Genomic DNA, 22,742 nt, shown 5'->3' on the forward strand with positions numbered 1-22,742 from the left:
ACCTACAGGTTGTAAAACAAAATATACTACACTCTCTAATTTATAGCGCATTTCAAATGCTAAATTTCTGTAAATGAGAGTACATTTAAAAGCAGCTATAGAGTTAAAGCGATTGCAAAGCAAAGTAAAGAAACAAAACAGCTTATCAACATTACTGAAACTGCGTACAGCATAAGAATAAAATTAGCAGAATATGCCCCGTGGGGACAAGCTGTATAGAAAATGGATGGATGGATGGATGGATTTTGAATAGTTTGTAATACCCTAATAATAGGCATTGTAAAAGAGCACAAAATTGAAATATGAAAATATAAACACATAACTTCAAGCCCTTCCATATTTCTCCATGTAATTTGTTGAAAAAGGGTCAGTAAAATGATTATCTTGTTATTTTTGTTTAAAAAAAGAAATGGAAAATACAATTTTCTTTTTTTAATTTGTGTTTCAGAAGTAAAAATAGAATGCACAGAAGGTACACGGACCTACATGAAGGAGGGAGTTAAGAACAATTTGAAATGGCAGTAGTTAAGTGATTGCACAAAACCTCCAAGCTTCTAAGAGAAAGAAGAAAATGCGGAGAGAAGCTTATTAGAACATCGGAAATTGATTTTTTTAGCGAATCGGACTTTAATTACCCGCAATCAATCCATTTTCTTCTTCTTATCTTGTTCAGTGTCATGGGGAGCTGGCGCAAATCCCAGCTGACTACTGGTAAAAGCCTGACTGCAGCCTGCATAGGTTGCCAGGCAAGGCACAGACAAGTTTTCACAGTAACTCTGTCACCATCACTGAGAACAAACTGAACCATCGTGGCCTGCACCAAAGTAAGGACTGAATCAAAGCTGCTAGTTTAGCAAAACTGTGTCGTAAACCTTACCTTTGGTGGCAATGTAACAAAATTGTTAAGCACCGTACATGGCAGTGTCAAAATATGCTATAACTCACCTGGTAACCTGTAACTTCTGACTCAGACTCCAGTGCCACCACAGGCTCCCAGTAGAGAGAAAGTTGGGAGCCGATTAGGGTCCATTCGATATCCATAGGCGGCTGGGATGGTGCTGTGAGATGATATATTTTCAAAGTTAGAAACTGACAAGAAACACTGTGAGGCAAGGAACAAATAAGAATGAGCAAATTATTATTATGAGTAGTAGTCATAGTATATAAATATATATATTTATATAATAATAATAATAATAATATAATAATATAATATAATAATCATATATATATATATGTATGATTATATTATTCATGTTAACTGCCACCGTTCACAATACAAATAATTCAACACTAGGAATATTCTGGAGTCAAAATGTATATTCTGGAAGGGAAATTTTGGCCGTGTCCGTCACTTTTTGTAATGGTCACAGAATAGGTTGTTGTTGCACTGGGAATAAATTACATGTACTCAGTAATTGACTTTGTCTTCCTTGACATAGCAGAGAAAATCAAAAACCAACACAGAGGCACAAAACAGAACACAGCAGCCACCATAGCTTGTACCTCGAGATAATCATCCTCGTGTAAACAAAATTAAGCAGCAGAGCGGCAGGGGGTCTCAAAGACTTACGGGTTTTTTTTGTGGTGACATTGATTGCAGGAAGGAAGGGGCCGGTGCCCGCTGTGTTGAAGGCGCTGACAGTCAGGAAATACTGCGTGTGCCCTGCCAAGCCGCTAACTGTAACCGAGGTGTAGTTCCAGGGAACGCGAACCTTTCCCATAGTCTCTGGTTTTGTGTCGTCTTCCCAGTACACCACCTATGTGCGACCGATTTCACATGGATTGAAACAAACTGTCATGACTTGAAGTCACAGAAATTCTCATTCTATATGTGGTTCAAAGCCAGCAGGACTGTTAGGGATGTGTCGGAATGTGCTATTGTTAAATGATCAGCTCTGACTGTATCCTCTGAAGTGAGATCACAGCATTGATGTATCCGATGGTTTGCGGTCTTTATTTTATTTTACTTGCTTATTTTGCCAGCAAAAAGAAGAGCAATAGTATGTCAGAAATGAAAACGACTGCGATGAATATAAGAGGTTTTCAGAGCTATTCAACCATTAAATAAGATGGACGCAGCAGTTTACTTGTGTCGCATCGGATCACCACACCATATCTCAGAAGGGACCAAATTTAATTATCAAAATTATATTTTTAATCACAACATTTCAACTACATAATTTTTTATTCTCAGAAATGTGACCTGCTGGACATTTGAATGTAGAGAGATACATTTTAGTGTAGTAGATGTATTAACAATAAAAATAAATATACAATTTCAGACACATGTAAAGTACATTTTATTTCCTTTTTAGAAATAAATTCTCTACTACATCAATTGCTCAACGAATCATATGTTTTTTTTAATAAACGCGGTCCATTCATATGGTATTGTAACAATTAGTTCACAAAGCATGTATTGATATTTTCACATGTTCAGACTACAACACTGAAAGTAATAAGACTACCATTTACCCGCTTGATACTCTCATCTCAGATACATATGAAATGGCACCAAAAGAAATTTTATGAGATGGACAGTTTTAAGCAAACATGCTGGGCTTCTTTAGGGAACAACGTCATATCGCCACAATTTGTTGAGTCAGACCTCTGAATCCAAGCTCCAGAGAGCAATAACTGCGATAAAAATTACGTGCATAATGTAAAAATATTTGATTTATTAACATTCATGAAAGCAGAACATACGCACACTTGGTTTGAAAATCAAATTGCAGTGTTACCCTTAATAATAATAATAAAAATGATAATAATGTTACCCAGCCTATGTTGCACTTCTGTTTGCATGGATTTAAAAATGTTTTTGAATTCAAGACTTCAAGAATTCATTTTGGGTGATAAACTGGAAATATTTGGGCAACCAATTCTTAGTGTTTTTGAAATCCAAAGCTTTGTGAGCATGAAGATTTTCATCCATGCTGATGGCACTTTGACCTGTGATCCAGTGTTGTGTGCGGCCACTGTATTGACTATGTTACCCCATAATTGACACCCAGCATGAAAAGTGTGGTCAGGCAGTTTACTTTTGTTCCTGTGCAAACAATCGGTCATGTTGCTTGTCACAACGGTACAAAGCGCTATATAATTTGGGCTATAGAAGCAGCTAAAATGAACCAACCGTTTCCTAGCAACAAATGACCTTGTTGAAGATAAACATCTGAATCGTATTGCATGTGATTTCTACTTTTCAAAATTAAAATGATAATTATTCAGTTCAGGGTGTCCCCCGCCTACTGCCCGATGACGGCTGGGATAGGCTCCAGCACGCCCACGACCCCCATGGGGACAAAGTGGTACAAAAAATGGATGGATGGATTAAAATGTACCTCATAGCCGAGAACCTTTTCGGGGGTTAAGGAGAGAGCCTGCCAATTCACTTCGATCTCATAGGCTGAGACACTTCTGGCCCAAATTCCCACTGGCACCCCACTTGGCTCTGAAGCAGACAATAGGAGACGGACTTAGCATCACCGCCTTCTCATATCAGCACAAAGAATACATCTGATCTCCAAACATGAATTGCAATGATGGTAGCATCTCGAAACGATGGCAATAATCCAGCAGAATAAACCTTTCACAGCGCGTGGATGTAAATGTCAGTGAATGTTGAGGTTAACAATATATGATATTTTCACACTTTCCGACCCTCGATAAAAATATTTATTTGGTTGCACAGCACGCCGTACGGTTTACTCAAAGTGCTTCCAGCTTTCAACAAAACCCCTTGTGTGATCTTTGTCCTCTTGTGGCATTCAGAAAGTTTTGCAGCCTTGCAAACATTTTTTTCTGGTCCTCTTTGGCTTACCTATCTCTGCAGAGTAGATGGTGACCACGGGGCTGAAGGGCCCCTGCCCTTTACTGTTATATGTGCCAACTTTGACGTGGAATGGGGAGAAGGGCGCGATGCTTTCGTTGCGGTACACATAGTGAGATGCGCCCGGGGCAGAGGTGGCCACGTGGGTCCAGCTGACTTCTCCAAAAGCGCGGAAAGCAATGATGTAACCAAAGCTTTCACCATTCTGTAGTTCTTCGGGGACAGGCTGAGATTGAAACACAAAACTATAGTGATATTAAAACATATACAAACCACTCACGTTCATCCCGCCCCTGGGCCGACGCCATCGGTTTGTGTGACCCTCAAATTGCTTTAGAGACCCACCTGACAATATGGAATGAAGGAAATGGCTTTAAAAGTGTCGAAGCTCACAACAGTGTATCTTTCAAATGAAAACATTATTTCTCCCTATACACGGTGCTTAACAAATTTATGAGCACCCATGTCATAAAAAGAGAATGAAGCTCTCGACATTTTAACAGGAATGAGGAATTTCCTAATAAACTGATTTCACCTTTTTATACCCACGTTCGCCTCACTGGGGTCTAGTCATTAAAGTAAAAAATCTATACCATTTTTTTTCCAGTGTCAAACAACAGCAATACATTTTAGGAATGTCAAACATCCACACAAAATGACACATTTGGCTGACTCATTTGTGTTAGGTAGAATTTAAAGGGCTCAATCATAATTGTTACAAAGACCGCTGAAAATGTTTTATGACCACTGTTTTTTTAATGGTAATCTGGCAGTCTTATGGAACTGTGCGTGTGGTCAATTATATCGTCAATTTAATTAGGCACATTATTTTCCTCATCAATGATCTGTATTTAATATACAATAGTGCAATCCATTGGTGTGCTGCACTTAATGCAGTTAACTTACTGTATCTTCAAAATCAACAATGATTGTAAACTACCTGCACCACTTCATTGCATTGGATTATTGCATTGTGCAATTATCTGAGCAATAGTAAACTGACCAAAACCTCGGAAATTATTATGCTGTTAGTGTCACCCTTCTGGGATTTATGATGTATTAAAAATGAACAACATAAGATCGATGACTTACCTCCCATGTGATGACCAACTCTGACCTGCTTCCGCCTCCTCCGCCCACATCACCTGGCGCGGCATCAGGGACTGCACAACAGAGAACTTGTCAACACCTCCACATAGAAAACTTTTGAAAAAGAACAAGAACACTCTGAGAGTAAAGACGTATGCCAAGGCTTCAAGGAGGCAAAGATTTCACCAGAATAAGAATTTTCTCTGGATTAAAAGGAACACAACCTAATAAGAGTCTCATGATATGATTTGCTATGAATTTTATTAGGCTCTGAAAATGCTTAAAGGGGTTTTCAATGTGGAGTTTTGATTGCTACTATCTGTAACAGGTCTGGATTAAACTTGGCTTGCCATTATTGGGTACATATCCAATTTAGTTTAAATGAAATAAAATTTGACAAAGATGTTTAAAAATTGCAAATGTTTTTTTTCATGATGTCAGAAATGGAAACTACACCCAAATAAGATGTGGAGTTCGCTTCCCAAATGATCTTAGATAATTACAAAACACAGTAATCCCTCGTTTATCGTGGATAATTGGTTCCAAGACCACTATAAGTCGCAGTTTTTTTCATAGTTTGGGTGGGGGGGCGACTTATAATAAGGAGCAACTTATATGTGTTTTTTTTCCAAAAATTTTCACCCCCCCAAAAAAAAGTGAAACCGCGATAAACGAACCGCGATGTAGCAAGGGATTACTGTAATTTGACTTTCAAGTGATGTCAGCAGCGCGACGTGGCGTGGCGCGGCGGTTGTTTACAAAAAGGACAAAGGTTGATCACGGGATGACGAAGATGACGAAGGGCCCCACGTACTACCGGCATCATTAGTGGCTTTGTTTCTAAGTGACACGGAGGACGAAGAGTTTGAAGAATTTAAGGATTTGGAGTGACACAGAAGGTTTGAAAAACTATTATGGCTTTTACGCACGCCCGGTCCTACTCTAGGGAGCTCTCTTTCACCTCCATGGATTGAAGTCGGGGCCGGCGTTCGGCCGGGTGGCTGTCCAGGGACGGTGGATGGGGCCGGACATGGCTTTTACACACGCCCGGTCCTACTCTACGGAGCTCTCTTTCACCTCCGTGGATGGAAGTCGGGGGCCAGCGCTTGGCCGGTTGGTGGTCCGGGGACGGTGGATGGGGCTCGGTCTTGGCTTTTACGCACGCCCGGTCCTATTCAATGGATCTCTCTTCTACCCCTGTGGCTCGAAGTCCACGCCGCCACACGCCTGGAAGTTTGTTTTGTTAAATAAAGAGCCGTTTACCAAACCCACGTCTTTCCTTGTACTTTGTTAACGCTACAATATAGTTATATACTAGATCTGTGGAATAACGGCGAGGCTGACATCAGGGTGCACGCGCGGCGTTGTTGACAAAGGACGAGGAATTTGATCGATGGATTTAATGATTTAAAGCGCACAGATGGTTTGATAATATTATTGTTCATATAATAGTTATTTGATATCCAAATTATATATCCTTATATGGGCCTGTGGAATATTTTGAAGTGCAAGCGCCGTCAGCGGCGCGCACCTATTGTTGACAAAGGACGATCGATGGATTTAATGAATTGGAGTGACACAGATGGTTTTATAAACGTGTTATTTATGTAATAGTTTTTCTTAATAATTCTTAATGTTACGTCAGGCCTGTTCTCAGCTCTTCGTTTGTGTTTATGTCACGTTAGCATACCTATTGTTTAGCCTGTTGTTGCTCGTTCATGTCTGTTCTTGGTGTTGGATTTTGTCGAATAAATTTCCCCCCAAAATGCGACTTACGCTCTGGAGCGACTTATATATGTTTTTTTTTACGTCATTGTGCATTTTATGGCTAATGCGACCTATATTCCGGAGCGACTTTTAGTCCGAAAATTACGGTATATTAAACCATATAAGTGCATATGTCATTAGAACATTAAATAATAGTTTCAAACATGTAAATACTATATCAATAGTATAAATGACATACAGAAAATAATGTATACATAATATAAATATGATATGTGTGTGTGTGTGTGTGTGTGTGTGTGTGTGTGTTTGTGTGTGTGTGTGTGAGTGTAACATGTTGATGTAGCTAAACTATACATACTGTAAATATGTTTTTAAAACTCCTTTATTATTATAACAACTTTTTTATAACAAGGTACAAGTGTACATACTGTAAATATGTTTTTAGAACTGTTTTATTATAATAACTTCTTTTATAACAAGGTACACGTGTACGTACTGCAATTGTGTGGGCAGTCCCTGCCTTCTGCTGGCGAGCGGGCAACTTTCGTGCAATAATTCTTCAATTAAGAATATTTATTTGGAATTCTTTATTTTTTTTAGGGGGTAGGGGGGTGGTGAATCTGCGATGTACTGAAGCCACGGTATACCTGCATCTTCTGTCCTTGTCTTGACTGACACTGGGCTGGGTTCTCCAACTCCAACATTGTTCCTAGCCAGCACCCGAAACTCATATTCCACCCAGGCATTAAGATCCACCACAGTGGCTGTCAGTGTGTTCCCATCAATGATCTCTGGAACTAAAAAAAACAAAACAAAAAAAAAACATTATCAAGACGAAAAGAAGAAATGGCGGAATACTGAAAACCTGACAAATCAAGAGGAGGTATTTCACAACAGTTAAATAACATTAATTAACAGTGAAAAGCTGAGTACCGAATTAACTAAAATACATAATATGATTGTTTTGATATTGCAAAACTGCAGGGAGCATGGTGGGGCAAAATGATTAGCAAAGCATGGAGCCTCTCAAAAGGATACAGATTGGAATATTTGGCATTCTTTTGAGTTGTGTGTATTCTTTTGTGTCTTCATGGTGGTACTAAGACCCTCTTGTTGGTGTCAAAACTGCCAGGTTTGTTGAGGAGATACTTCTAATCACTTGTGGGACTCAGCAGTGTTGTTTTGCATTGAAAGGAGAGTCAAGTCTTGTGATGCACATGGTTGGAAAATCTACCATACTGGTTTCACAGGCTCTTGGCTTTATGTATTCACATTTGAGGCCTGGTCTTCACTTTATGGAGTTAGCATGTTCTCCTCCATGCTTGCGCACTTCATTTCCACCCAGTGTGATTAATTGAATATCTCTAAATTACCTGTAGGGGTGGCTTTGAGTAAGTATGGCTGTTGGACTGTAGAGGATGTTCCCTGTGATTAACAGGGAATCAGTCCACAGTGTATGGTGCTTCTCACTCAAAATAACCTAGGAGAGTCTTCCGCCTCCTAGGGGCCCTCAACAATGAATGCTGAATTGGATAATTCAATTGAACTAGGAACGCATTTTTTTAATCAGTCATGGCACTCACCACTGATTCAAGGTCCTTTTTTCCATTATTTTCACATTTTGCAGTACAGCCATACATGTAAATGAGTTCTAATACAGTCCTCTGGATGGTGCTTTTATTGTTTTTCTCCTTGCAATTATATCGTGCTGAATGACTTGTGAGACACATTCTACATGCACTCTACCAACACAACCAATTATTCATTTGTTTGTGTCAGTGCAAGCTTCATGTCACTTCTGATTAGCTACCCTTCTCACAGAGTCTGCATTTCAGCGGAACTTGGAAATGACCACAAACAGCACATACTGATTTGAGAGCATAGATAATAAAGAGATTTATCATTTACAATTATCTGCTCTGACTGTTCTCGGAGCAGATCTGGGAGACAAAATCCTTCTTAACATATCCCACACCACAGGATATAAACTCAGATCAGTTTTAAAGGGATATCTGACAATTGGGGCTTTGCTGACTTTGATTGCGAGGGAGGGAAAATGCTCAAATTGGGCCCGGCTTTTTGGTATGTGCCTCCCTAACTTTAGTGAGGCGTGTAGAGCCGATTTTGAACACCACTTTAGTTCTCTTTGCACAATAACGTTTTCACCTAAACAGGATGAGAGGGCTGGTTCTACTGAAACAGGTGTGAAGTGGTTCTGGTGAGCCCCACTGACCACCACATCGATTAAGCGAAGAATCCCCCACTGTGCAGCTGACCTCTAACACTTTGCACACGACAGTTGACTCTCCCTACGGAGAGCCACGAGATGTCTGGGAAGGTGTGCAATTAAATGAATATTTCTTTGAAAGGTTTCTTACCCGTGTTAACCCTTTGCCATCCCACAGTAAAAAGTGTCCTGGTCTGAATGATGTAATTGATGAGGGGGCTCCCGTTGTCCCGTCCGGGGGTCCACACCAGCTGGGCTGTGCTGTCTGTCACCTCCTCCACCATCACAGAGTCCGGTGGGCTGGGCGGGCCTAGTTCGAGCACAAAGACGCACAGGCAGTCCTACACAACACGGCTTTACATGCGTGCACTCAGAGAGCTCCAAGGAATATGTTGGTATGAATAAAATATTTCTACCAGAGATTGTCAGCCCTTTTCCAAAAGCCTTAACACCTTCGAATCGATATTAACAAGAGGAAGTATTTCTTAAGTTCAAAGAGAGGTGATGCCCTTCACAAGGAATTAAAATTGAATTCACAATTTATCCCCAAATATTCACTCAAGCTGCAATACTTCCCTTTCATCATCCTCCAGGTAATTGATCGATGAAAGAGCAGATGCGAGTGGATGCCGGGAGTCACGAAAAAAAAAAGTTAAAGATTAAAAAGGGTCTCATCATTGAGAAGGATCAGCATTTTATCGTTTATTTCTATTACGCCTACTTTTGAGGAGTGTTTCATTGTCATCTACTGTTTCCTGTTCTTAATGAAGGTGTCAGCTCATCAGAAATAATAGACCACGGGAGAGCTATGAGGTGCACCGCAGAATAACAATGCCGCTTGTTTAAGAGCCACTTTAGTGGCTCTTAAACAGAAGCAAATGATATAAATGATATACTGTAATTATCAAATGGGCAAAATCTTTTTTAACAAGCAAACAATAGATGCATCCTCAGTGAGGTACAATATTTCTATATTGACGCTGTTTTTTTCCACCACGCTGGCATACGCTTATACCTACAACAGATATTGATCTAAGCAAAACTCATTAGTCGCTCCTGATATGAAAAATAACAATGTACGACCCTGCTAATAAATAATAAGGAAGCAAAAGCAATCAACGCTCAAATCTTCATTTTCTTAATTACATTTTGTTGGATGAAGCGAAAGCAAGCTGACACTGTTCATTTCAAAAGTGTGTGAACATATGTGGTATGGGAATTTGCAATATGGAAATGACATGGTAAATGTTACAACCTGGGTGAAATTATCAAATTATCACCATGTGGCGAGAACAGGGACAATGACAACCATTTTAGAACTCATCCACATGGTATTATTACCGCCTTTAAGCACTGACCTTCCCAAGGGCTACCATGCCACACTGTAGTGGTTGTGAAGTGCTACCTAGAGTGGGATCAAAAACACTCCCATGGTAAGTATAATTAGAAGGAGCTTGGGAGGGAGCGATGATCATTTCAGAGTGCCAAGAGACAAGATCATTGACCTTGTGTTGTGTGCCATGATCACATTTGAAAAATCTACCTCGTGCTCTGTTCAATGAAAATTAAAACCTTCACGATCCAGCCTCCTTTTGCTTGTATACCCAGTTCAATGTACACTTTTTGCTCAAAAGCCTTCAGACACATCTTTCAATCGAATCAGTCAATCAGGAACAGCAGCTGTTGTAGGTGACAAAGGGCACATAGAATTTTCACACTCTTTAGGTGCAATGGACAGGTGTCCCAATATTTATGTCCATATAGTGTGCCTCAATTCTTGATGACACTCTCTACGTACAGAGCCTGTGCTCCGCTTCACCACTCACATAACAAAAACTATTTTCTCTGGCACCATTTCTCTGTGTAAAAAAAAAAATAAAAAATCCTCACACTCCTAAATTACAGTACTCATAGAAGCACATTTTCCAGTTTGCATGTCTCCGCTTCCTGCTGCTGTCAGACTTGTATGACTGTTCTGTGTATGATTTATTCATGAATAGTTGTCACTCCACTGATTACAGTTAATATTGCTGGTTCCTTTTACAACCGCTTATAGCGCATGTAGGATATCACACACTGCTGTATTGGTCACTACATGCTGCTTTCCGTGTAATGATTTCACTTTCATTCTCATATATAATTTATTTTTTATATATAAACTATTAATCCAAAGCATCGTTTTTTTTCTAACGTCTGTATCCATTCATGTACAGATTGCCATTCATATTCTGAATATTGTTCCAAGTATAACAGTAATATTTATTGTTCGGTACATATACTGTTCTCACTCATCGCATGTGATGGTCAAAATAGGTGCTGCTGTACATGCTGTAGATGAATAACAGGTATCGAGTAACAAATTTCTGGGGGGGGCACTGTTTAGTACGGTATTTATAGGTATTATATTTATATATGTTTATGAACGACATGCAATAAACTGTTCACACAGCGGTGGAAAAATACATGGTCATGCTGCACAAGATTTTTTTTATATTTAGCAAGGATTTTCGTACAAACACTGATTCTTGAAATGATTAATAAATTCAGGTTATGTCGCTGATGAAGGAGTTGAATTATTGCTGTAAACTGTGAGTTTGCCTGCCAGCAAAATATTTGAAGTGCATCCCGGGTTGGACTTCATTTGGAAAATAAAATATTCTTTTGACATGTATGTGTGATAAATGATATTATTTTGTGAAAGAGACTTTCCTGTAAAGTAGAATTGTGGTTATTCTATATTCATGTATGTATTCTAATATTTTTTCAAGAGCATTTTCTTATTTTCTTTTATTATTATTGGCCACAGGTTGAAAGGTAGCTTTCGGCACAGCATATCGGCTGGCAGCTGTACCGGAAAGTAATATCTGAAATGACACATCGCTTGGTTGCCACTAGCTTCATGGTTTACTGCCTAACATTTGAAGCCGTTTGATGCGTGTGGAATGACACATTGGTGACAGCTGCCATCAGCAGGACGTTCTGTATAAATAATGCAGAGTCACAGGCAGGATTCACTTCACTTGACATGAATTGCATTGTTTCTATTAAGATTGAGATTTATTTCCACTTAGTCCTCAACTACGACAGCTCTTCCTTTCCAAGATGTTTGATAAAAACAAACGAACAATTTGGTAAACATATGGCAAAGGACATACCCAACATTGTGGCCCGTGGGTGCTTGCCTCTAACCTTTTCATATACTGAACATCTTCTCTTCACTCATTTGGCATTTAACAGATTTGTGTGGTGTCAATTTGCGCCGTAATTTAGCACATTGATCCAATCGAGAAGCCGACCTCCTCTCACCCAGCTGCCATACAATTCAGCTATTACACAAAAAAATGCCGATAAAGCCTGACGTAGCTCATGATAAATGGTGCCCTTATAGTTATGCATGCGGACAATTGGCTGTAATTGAGGAAAAACTTCTGGCAGAAAAACAAGCCTGTTGTAATCAAGTGAAACTACAAACAAAAACTGCAAATAAAACCTGGGGAGTGATCTTGGTGACAAGGTGGGCAAATTAGCCTTCCTCCATTCAGCGGCTGAAAATAAGGCTATTTCAAATTAAGAGCCCGAGTGAACAAAGAACACCCAGAAAGGAGCATGCATGGATAATGGCGCCTCTTAAGGCAAATTGTGCTGTATGTTTTAGTTTGACAACACGCAGGGCATAAATGGTATTTTGGATCAATTTGTGGCTTTCAGAAACTATAAAAGTTGGGTGGGATTTTTAATATCTGCCTTCCAGAGCTTCCAAAGAGACCCGGTGCTCTGAGCCTCGTTTTAATTAGCGCATCTAGAGCGGTGGAGAGGTTCTCTTACCTTTCACAATCAATACGGCAACGGCTGAGAGGCTTTCCACATCCGTGTCCACCACGCAGATGTATTTGCCCGTGTGGTTGAGCTGAATATTCCTGATCATCAGATCTCCTGCAGCTCTCTGGCAAGGAGGAAAGGAAGCTTTATGTTGCAGAAAAGATTACAAAGCATGTGACAGCATACTAAGGGTTGAAGCTGGGCAAGTTGAAGGTGATGTAAACCAAATGAAGAAAGACAAAAAAGTTTTGGCAAATGCTGCAGATACTTTAAAGCAATCCCCAGGCCGTAGACCGGTACCGGTGGATCATTTGGTACCGGGCCACACAAGAAAGAATAAGTAACTTGCATTATTGTCATTTTATTTATCTGAGTCTGAGCGATTTTTATTTTGGAAAAATTCAAATTAATCATGTTAGGTTGTGCGATATTATGAGGACGCTGCTCGTAAAGTTGCATAAGAGTACACAGTGAATTCACGTTTATTATTAAATTATACCATTCTTTTTATGCCATTCGGATCATTTTAGTTTTGTTGTATTTATCCGACACGCCTTAAAAGCCGGTCCGTGAAAATACTGCCTGACATTTATCCGATACTTGGTCCTAAAAAGGTTTGGGACCGCTGCTTTAAAGGCCCATTTCAAAGCGATTGTAATTTGGTTAATAGGTGTCTTTTGGGTGGAGGTGGAAAAAAGACATGATAACATATTTTATCTTCTGTCCATTGAGATATGGCAATCTTTGCCACCGCTCTAAATGATCTGGTAAATTGTAACATAATCTGGAGCAAATAGGATTTGTATCATACATCCAATACATAGTTTAATATGCTGATGAAAAAAATCTGGCATCTTTCCATCCATCCATCCATCCATCCATCCATCCATCCATCCATCCATCCATCCATCCATCCATCCATCCATCCATCCATCCATCCATCCATCCATCCATCCATCCATCCATCCATCCAACCATCCATCCATCCATCCATCCATCCATCCATCCATCCATCCATCCATCCATCCATCCATCCATCCATCCATCCATCCATCCATCCATCCATCCATCCATCCATCCATCCATCCATTTTTTTAGCATTGCTATAGTATGCAGAGGCAGCAGACAGAAAATTAAACTGCAACAATGTAGTTTAATGAACAATATGGTCAAAACAATTAATCAAAATCAGAAAACACCACCTTTAAAAAACATTCTCACACAGTATTTTACAGTCTTTTCCAGCCAAAGGCCACCAAATAAAAAAAAAAACACCCTCATTTTGGCCTTAACAGAATGTAATTTACGTTGCACACATCTATTGAGAGCCCAGAGAGTCCTGTGGATTGGCAAACCAGACATAACCTTGTGGTTTAGATGAAAAAGATAAAACTTCTAGATTTATAAATGTGCAAAGGAATATAATTTTTATGTTTGACAATGTTGCTGCTATCTGTGCCCCTTTCCATTTTGCAGGGTCATTCCCATGAATTTCAAAGGTCTGTTGCAAGCAATTGGACTTTCATATTTGAACTTTTGCAGGTTTGCTGGTTTATAGAGAGAAGTGGAAAAAAGAGGGAGTACATTTGTAAGAACAAATGTTAAATTAGTGGGGGAATTGTTCTCATGGCATTGGCAGGGAGATGTGTAAATTGTGCCAACATGGTTTAATTATGGAAATTAAATTCCTTGAAGCAGCAAAGTTAAGTTGATAATCTCTCTGAGCGGGGGACATTCAAGCATTTCTGGGGAAGGGAGTCTGATAAGAAAACACATACACACATAGAAAATGATTAATCTCAAAACGTGTGAGGGTGTTCTCAAAGTGTACTGTCATTTGGGGCTTTGCCATGCTTTCGTTCTTTTTAAAGACACCTTTAATTATGTGTATCCGCTTTCTGTTGCATGCAACAAAGTAACATCTGAAAGGAAAAGAGGAACCGAACTGAGAAAGTAATGAACACAAGAGCAACAAAAGATATATTTTGACGGAGCAAGGGACACAAATCCATTCATGGAAGTAAAATGAAATTTGAGGACCCTCATCACGGCCTATAGGTTTTATTCTAGAAGAAACAAGAGCTGCACTCTCTTTTTTTTCAAGGTCTACTTCAATGTCAAGCACTCTCTTCAAACGAACAGCACAGATGAAGTGAAAGCAAGGGTGGAAAAGAGGTGCCAACTGCCTATTCACACATTCTGAAGAGGACGACGGCAGAAGGTCACTCACCCCGCCCACCAGCTCGAAGTGACCGTCATCATTGCCGATGAGCTGTCCGTTAAAGGCCCAAGAAAAGGAAACGTCGAGGACTGGATCACTGGTTACTTGACAGGGTAACACGATGCTCTCGCCTACGATGATTTCCATGTCTCCAGGGCCCTGGGTAAATCTGGTTGGATCTAGCACAAAAAAGAAAAAAAAAAAAACACTATTTTTTTTGACAGCTGGGATGACAAAGAACTATTAGTGGGTTTGGTGCCTTTTATCCACATGTTCTAAACCTCAGACCCTGTGGTTGCCAGCACGTGGACGGTTATAGCGGTTGAACCACATAAATGTACATAAGCCGGGGTGTGATGTTATCACGACTCGTGCATACTTTGAGTTTAAGTTCACGGTTGAGTTCACATTCAGTAGTCACATAACCAAAAGCAAAATAATCTGGTCACGTAAGATGTAAATAAGAAAAGACTCGAAAATATTTAAAGTGAAACAAAAGTGAGATTTTTTTTTTTTTCAGCATTCACTAGGGTCTTGCATTTGACACATGCATGAAAACTCCAGAATGACAGATAATAATAATTGATAATTATTATTATTACTGTAATTTCTATTCATATTATTATTGACATTTCTTCTGGGACACCCCCTTGAAAACGAGGCGATACACCTCAAGGGGTTAATTCTGCATCCATTCATTTTCTATACCGCTTGTCCCCACGGGGATCGCGGGCGTACTGGAACATATTCCAGCAGTCATCAACCTGAACCGGTTGCCAGCCAATTGCAGGGCACGCTGAGACGAACAACCATCCGCACTTGCATTCACACCTAGGAGTAATTTGGAGTGCTCAATCAGCCTACCAAGCATGTTTTTGGATGTGGGAGGAAACCGGAGTGCTCGGAGAAAACCCATGCAGGCACGGGGAGAACATGCAAACTCCATACAGGGAGGGCTAGAGGTGGAATCAAACCCACACCCTCCTAACTGTGAGGCGGCCGTACTAACCAGTGCCACCGAGGTTAATCCTAATAAAGAAATTTGAACAAAACCGGATATGTTAAAGGAAAAAATATAGATTTGGAATCTGAAAAGTTTTCAGATACTTACAGTCCTAATTTTGTTAGTGTTATTAATAAGATTAAAAGGTAATATGAAAAAAAAATATTTTCAAAGTGCGAGTCATTTACCAGTACCCGAGAAGCAGCTCTCACTTTCAAAGAAGTTGGTGATCCATTTTTTGCGAACATGTCTATCATCTACAGAAGTCAAACCACATATAGTTCGATGGTGCTATATTGCAAAAAAACCCCAAAACCCCCCCCTAATTTTCATTGCAGCATGTAGCTGTGGCATGGTGATGGAGTTTGATGACTCATCATACTCTAATAACTTGATCCACAAGGTAAAGTTGAACCGAGCGTCTCGTGTGTAGTTCAATCCCTGCCCTCAGGATACCGCTTTGCTTAATTAGTCACAGTGTCACTAGGAAAGATTAACAAATATCATATATTAATCTTCTCCTTCAAAGTGGTTTATATGATTGCTTTCAAATTCAGGCAGGGAATACAAGACAAAAAGAAGCTTTTGATATCAAATCAATGAATTTTGCTGAAGCGCTCAGACCTCTCCCACTCAAGGTGGATTATTATTTCCCTGGTTGGGTGGTCTTTATACTCACAGTTGTTTCAGTGGTGCCTCTTACAGAAAAAATATTCATGTTAAAACTCCATTCAAAGTAATCTGATTTTCTCAAGCTTGTCATTTCAAGCAGTATCAGCCCATCACACATCCCCCAAAGTTGATTTGATAAATCTTTATTTTAATAGTTGTTAAAAATAGATGATGATGATTATTATTATATTAATAAAAACACAATATAATGACGACTGTCATACTATCCGACCATTATAAAAACGATTACAAAAACTATTTGACTCACAGGGAAGGCATGGGTTTGATCTTGATTCAAATTTGTGTTGAGTTTTGCTTGTATTCCCATTGTCTCCCTTGATTAAATTTTCACCAGATACTCTGGCATCCTCCCACATTCCAAACTTATGCATGTTAGGTTCATTGAAGACTACAGTATTGCTCATAAGGGTAATAATAATAGGGACAGGCTGCAGCTTACCCACCATGTCAATGACAAGCAAGTGATATAGAAAATGGATGGATGGATAATTGCATAGTGCAAGTAGCTCTGGCCCATTTTCATGGCCCTTGTGTTATCAGTGTAACTGCACTCGTTAGCACCATTTATTTGAAAGACGTCTAAAAGGTCATTGGATTACTCAAAGGATGCAAACTACAAATTTGAAACACTGCTATGCATAATTGTTCTCTTGTGATTAAAAAAAAAAATGTTAGCTCGCATGTTACTTTGCTAATGAGGATGAGGCATGGTGGTGCACTGGTTAGTACGTCCGCCTCAGAGCGTAGGTTGTGGGGTTAATTCCAGCTATGGCCTTTCTGTGTGGAATTTGCATTATAGAGCCAATTTATTAGAAAGTGGTTTAGATTTTTTGGGGGAGGTTTAATGTCAGAGAAATGTTTAGTAACTCTTTATACTACGTTGCTATGGATACAAATGATTTAGTATAAAAGACGCCCGGAAAAGCACTGGAGCGGCAGCAAGGCACAGCTTTTTTTTTTTTTTTTTTTTAAACCTTGTCTGTATCCGGTGCTTTAGGAGATTGACCGTGTATGATGAAGTGAATTTGTTTTATTATTATTTTTGTTATTATTATTATTATTATTATTATTATTATTATTATTGGAACCTTCTCATGTGTTGTATCAACATGACACTCAGAAAGTACATCAGTGAACGATCCTAAAATGCAGGAAACGTAAATTCTGTGAAACCTTGGTCGGAAAGCAGCCAAGGACGCCAACTACCGCGCGCATGCAAGCGCCAGTCGTGGGCACACACGCAACGAGCACCGCGAGACAATCGTGGACAGGTATTAACAAAACCAAGGCATTCAAGATTTCAAGAAAACAAAAGGAAACTCTACTGATCCGTGAGTACACCGAAATCACGACGGAAATGCATTGAATAAGGATGCGAGTCAGAAAACCTTCAACTTCCCGCATGAAGAAGTTATTCAATTAATGAAATCTATCAAAGAAATGTTGCCAATACATTGCATATTCTCTCCGTGCCTGCGTGGATTTTCTCGAGGTACTCTGGTTTCCACATCCCAAAAACATGCTTGGAAAGCCGATTGACCACTCCAAATTGCCCGTAGGTGTGACTGTGACTGCGAGTGGTTGGTTGTCTGTGTGCCCTGTGATTGGCTGGCGAGAAATTTGGCTCCAGTGCGCCTGTGACCCTCGTGAAGATAAGCTGTAAATCTCTCTTAAACTTAATTGAGAAATGTGTAGTCTTCATGACTGATTCGTTGTTTATTCTATCATTTGTCCTGCCGAAAACATGTGCATTTTGAAATATGACTCATGTTGATCCCACTTCATTATACTTAAATTGAGGTGGTTGAAAAGTGATTAACATATTTTGCTGGAAGCATTTTGGACTACTTACGTTAAAAAGTATTTTGTGGTTTCAAGCTAAATTGGCGTCCAGTATTTTAAGAAGACTTTCCCCTGCATTGAACGTTTGATTTGTTTGGTTGACTGAAAAAAATGATGATGTAACCGCTGCTGAAGACACTCTTTGTAATACTTTAAGCAGGGTAGTGTTCAGAAATTCTTTGAAAAAGAAATAATGTAATGGCATCCAGCCTGTCAACACAAATATGTCCTTGTTTGGCTGACATAAAGCTTTTAAAATCTAAATAACCCAATTTGTGTCATTGCTCCTTTGGCAAATGTTGCTTTGAAGCGGCATGAGAGGAAACATGTTTTTTCCTCAAATGGATTTGTTTATTTACAGACGTGGTCTGAAACAAAGAAAGAAATTGTCAAATACCAAAATTACTTCAATATTAGCAACATTCTTGACAGCTAAAGTAAAATGATACCACCGCCCTTAGTGTCAATCCCCATTTTTTTTCCTAGTATCCTGCTGTTCTTCTAATTATGTTTAGTCATTCTTGATATTGTCTCTCTCTTTCCCTTCTTTTCTTGTCCTCTATTTGTGAATACACACCAAAGAGTTTAGTCCTCTCTCTTTCAACTCTGCTCTACCAATCCTATCTTTGCCAATCAAAATGATTTGTTTAGGTTTGTCCCTGCTGCCGGAAAATAAAGCAGCCAACTAGACACTCCCAATTCCTCACTGTCACCATTCTTATCTGCATACTGAAATATATAATATCCCTGCAATTTATCCAGTGTTTAACAGCAGATCAGTAAGAGGTTCTGCTGGAGTATGGAGTTTAACGGTGCTGAAAAACATGGCCAGACTGATGGGATACGTCAGACTTCTGACTGGACACACTTAAAAGACCATCAAACAGCTGCAGCTCATTCCAAATGCTGCAGCTCAGGTTTAGACCAGAACACATGACAGCAGTCCCAAAGGCTTTTTACAGTGGGTCTCAGATTTTATTTTAAAAGTCTGCTACTGGTCTATAAATCACTGAAGGGTTCAGGCTCTAGATACATTATAAATAGGATGCTAATTCAATATAAGCCCAGTAGGGCTGAGGTCAGCAGACTTAGGTCAATTTGTGGAGCCCGGAGTTCAAAGCATGGTGATTGGTGATTCAGCAACCCCTTGCTTTTAAAAATCTTTAAGTCTTTTGGTTGTAAATGTGCCTTAATAGTGTCAATATTTTTTGGGGGAGGGGCAAGGGGCATTTTAATAACCTACTTCTCCTTGCTCAATGAAAGTCTTCAGTTGTTCTGTCTCCTAATGGTTTTAAATGTTGCGCTTTTGGTTGTGTGAAAACATGTTAACCTGTATGAATAAAGTTGCCTCGCCTTCCCGGACATTGGACACCCTTGCCTTACGGATCTTTCCACCCTAAAGGTGTCAGTGATTATTCTGTTAATTTTGACACAACTCAGTGCACATACACTACCCTTCAAAAGTTTGAGGTCACCCAGACAATGTAGTGTTTTCCATGAAAACTACGATGATTGCACAAGGGTTTTCAAGGGGTTTCTAATCATCCATTAGCCTTCTAACACGTTTAGCAAATACAATGGCGCATTAGAACACTGGAGGAATGGTTGCTGAAAATGGGCCTTTATACACCTATGTAGATATGGCATTAAATACCAGATGTTTGCAGCAGGAATAGTCCTTTACTACATTAGCAATGTATAGAGTCTATTCCTGATTAGTTTAATTAAAGATCTTATTTTTTTAAAAAAAAGGACATTTCTAAGTAATCCCAAAATTTTTAATGGTAGTGTACATGCATACCTTTTCCCAAATTACTTAATACATTTTGCAGCTATTCCTTGAATGTCTTTAGTCCCTGTATCAATTGCTTACGGATAATAAGAGTTTGATTTTATTAATATTTTACTTCAGATAAATTCTAAAATGATGGCATGAGATTGCAAAAGAAAATTTCTCAGAGATTAATGAGTGTACAGTACCTGGAAATGGCATGCTAAGGAGAACACTTTTTTTTCAATTTGACACAGTTTCAGCTAAATACATGTTCAGCAGTGACCAATAAACCATCTACTCTTCTAAACGGCTCAGAAGGTGGACAAAATTTGCTTTATTAAGGTCTTTAAAATTGTCATTCGCGTGAATCCCAAAGTAAGTAAAGTTGTGCGCTGCGATTTTAAATGCCAAGCTCAGGAGAGGGTTATCATGTGCTGGATTATTCAGAGGAAATCACTCACTTCTTTTTAAATTGGGGTTATCTAATATGGTACCAATTGAAACAAATATGGTCAGAGCCACAGAGATAGAGACGGAAATTAGAGGTGTTGAGGAGCAAATTGTCCACATAAAGAGGGACCTTTGTTCCACCCTATTCTTAAGAAGAAAAAAAAAAGACGTGGTCACAACGGAGCGTAGCGGAGAGGGGCTTGATCGCAATGGCAAATAAAAGTGAACTCAGGAGGCAACCTTGGCAAGTAGCGCAATGAAGAGGAAAGTATGCTGACTGGGTGTATTGTTTGTCCTCACTGAGGCTAGAGGGTGTGAATACAGTAGTTTCACCCATGTGACAAAGTTCTTGCCAACGCCAAAATGGATACCTCAACACCATTTCTCCATTTATTGATATGATACCTTTGAACAGAGAGGCCGAAAGGTGATGATAAATTACATCAAAAAGTCATCTTCAATAAAAACAAAAAAGTGCTGATCTGTAATAAATACATGACGTTGGTGGACAGTTTTTAAAATTTTAACAGGTGGTGGGAAAAGCAGGCACAGAGGTCTTTGTGCTTTTTAAAGATAAGAGAAATAGAAGCATGATTGAGTGTTAAGGGTAGATGAAGAGACGCAAATGCCAGTGTATTTAGTAACTGAAAGTTCATCATAAGTTACTTTTTTTCTTGTCTTGGATTTTTTGTGTTTGTGATTTGCACTTCAGGGTCACCGCATGTATCAGATTATCAGTGGGTGTCTCGGTTGATAGATTTTAATACAAGAAACAAAGACACTCTTTTGTCTTTGCTTGGAATCAATGCTCACTGCTTGCCAAAAATAGTAGATGAACATAGTGTAAAAAAACAATACATTTGGGAGTTATTTAAAGTATTGTCGGCTCACAGAGAATGTTTTAATTGGTCTGTGGCACTCTTAAAATGTAGGAATGACTGAGTTAGTGTTTGATTCAAAACAAGTCTTTATCTACAGCATAGTATCTTTTAGATATTACAGAGTATTCATCCACGCTCAATATCCTTGAATCAAAGGAATTGAACTTGACAGGGCTAAAATAATAATAACAACGGTTCAAAAATAGTTCAATTTCCATTTTATGTGCAATGTACTTGCTTGCATGGATGATTTACTTATTTGATCTGTTTTGCTATTGTGCATTTTAATCTACTCATTATGAAAATAATTTATTTATCTGACTACTTTGTTCTTTGCTGTCATTGTTTTATGTGCAAAAAAAATGGAAGCTTTGGTTATTTACATCTTTGGAATTTACAGAGAGGAGCAGTTGAAAGGGACAGGGTGATTTACCCGTACAAGTTGTCTTACTCCAGAATAATTTGTCTCATCTACTTAATTAATGTCTCTGCCCCAATCCAGCCTCACCATGATGAAACCCAGATGCTGCTCTTATTGTTACCAGGTTCTGCAACATCTAAAGTACTTTCTACTTTCTTGTTCCTTTAAAGTTAGCTTTTGAGTCTTCATTTAAAGGCAAGTTAATTCTGCTGGAAAGAATTGAAGAACAAAGAGAAGATTTGCTCTCATGCTGCACCTTTAAGAGTCTGCCAAAGGATTAAAAAAAAATGACATTGAAAGGCTGTCCCTTACTACTTAAGCTAGTAATAATCAATGAGCTTCAAATGAACTAAAGGCACAGCTGCACAAAAAGGGCAAAACAATATATATAGTATTTAAAAAAAATCTGTGGGTGACAAAAGGGAGTGCGAAAGAGACAGAGGCAAAACTAAACAAATGATGGACAGTGATGAAAACTGAAAAAGTGAACAATCTATCTACAGGATCTATTAAGCTACAATTGTTTATATTGAATGTCCTTCCTTTGACTGTCCTCACAGCTCGCCCTCTCTATAGTACCCACTCGCACCATTTTCAATTTCTTATTCTCTACTTAAACAACTTAACTGGCTAAGTCAAGGAGGAGTCGCAAAGCAGGCATTGATGTTTTGTGTGTGCATACATTTTCGACTGATCGGACAGCTGTGCAGTTTATAAATTCAATCTTATCAAAGTCAAAGTCTGCTTTATGGTCAATTT

At 39.1% G+C, this 22,742-nt stretch overlaps 1 protein-coding gene across 2 annotated transcripts in view; it reads right to left on the bottom strand.

Moving 5' to 3' along the window:
- The window catches only part of cntn3a.2 (contactin 3a, tandem duplicate 2), a 47,320-nt gene that overhangs the window by 1,713 nt on the left and 22,865 nt on the right, over nucleotides 1-22,742 (bottom strand). For both annotated transcript variants that reach the window (XM_088362167.1, XM_088362177.1), the window contains 9 exons: nucleotides 14,929-15,098; nucleotides 12,705-12,822; nucleotides 9,031-9,189; nucleotides 7,300-7,449; nucleotides 4,928-4,998; nucleotides 3,827-4,061; nucleotides 3,348-3,457; nucleotides 1,574-1,760; nucleotides 946-1,058 (listed from right to left, as the gene is read on the bottom strand). In XM_088362167.1, the coding sequence (XP_088218293.1) occupies nucleotides 946-1,058; nucleotides 1,574-1,760; nucleotides 3,348-3,457; nucleotides 3,827-4,061; nucleotides 4,928-4,998; nucleotides 7,300-7,449; nucleotides 9,031-9,189; nucleotides 12,705-12,822; nucleotides 14,929-15,098 (1,313 nt within the window). The remainder of the gene's footprint in view (nucleotides 1-945; nucleotides 1,059-1,573; nucleotides 1,761-3,347; nucleotides 3,458-3,826; nucleotides 4,062-4,927; nucleotides 4,999-7,299; nucleotides 7,450-9,030; nucleotides 9,190-12,704; nucleotides 12,823-14,928; nucleotides 15,099-22,742) is intronic.

Source organism: Syngnathus floridae, chromosome 2 (assembly GCF_059516105.1).
Source record: "Syngnathus floridae isolate MCC-2025c chromosome 2, RoL_Sflo_1.0, whole genome shotgun sequence".
NCBI classification, from domain to species: Eukaryota; Metazoa; Chordata; class Actinopteri; order Syngnathiformes; family Syngnathidae; genus Syngnathus; species Syngnathus floridae.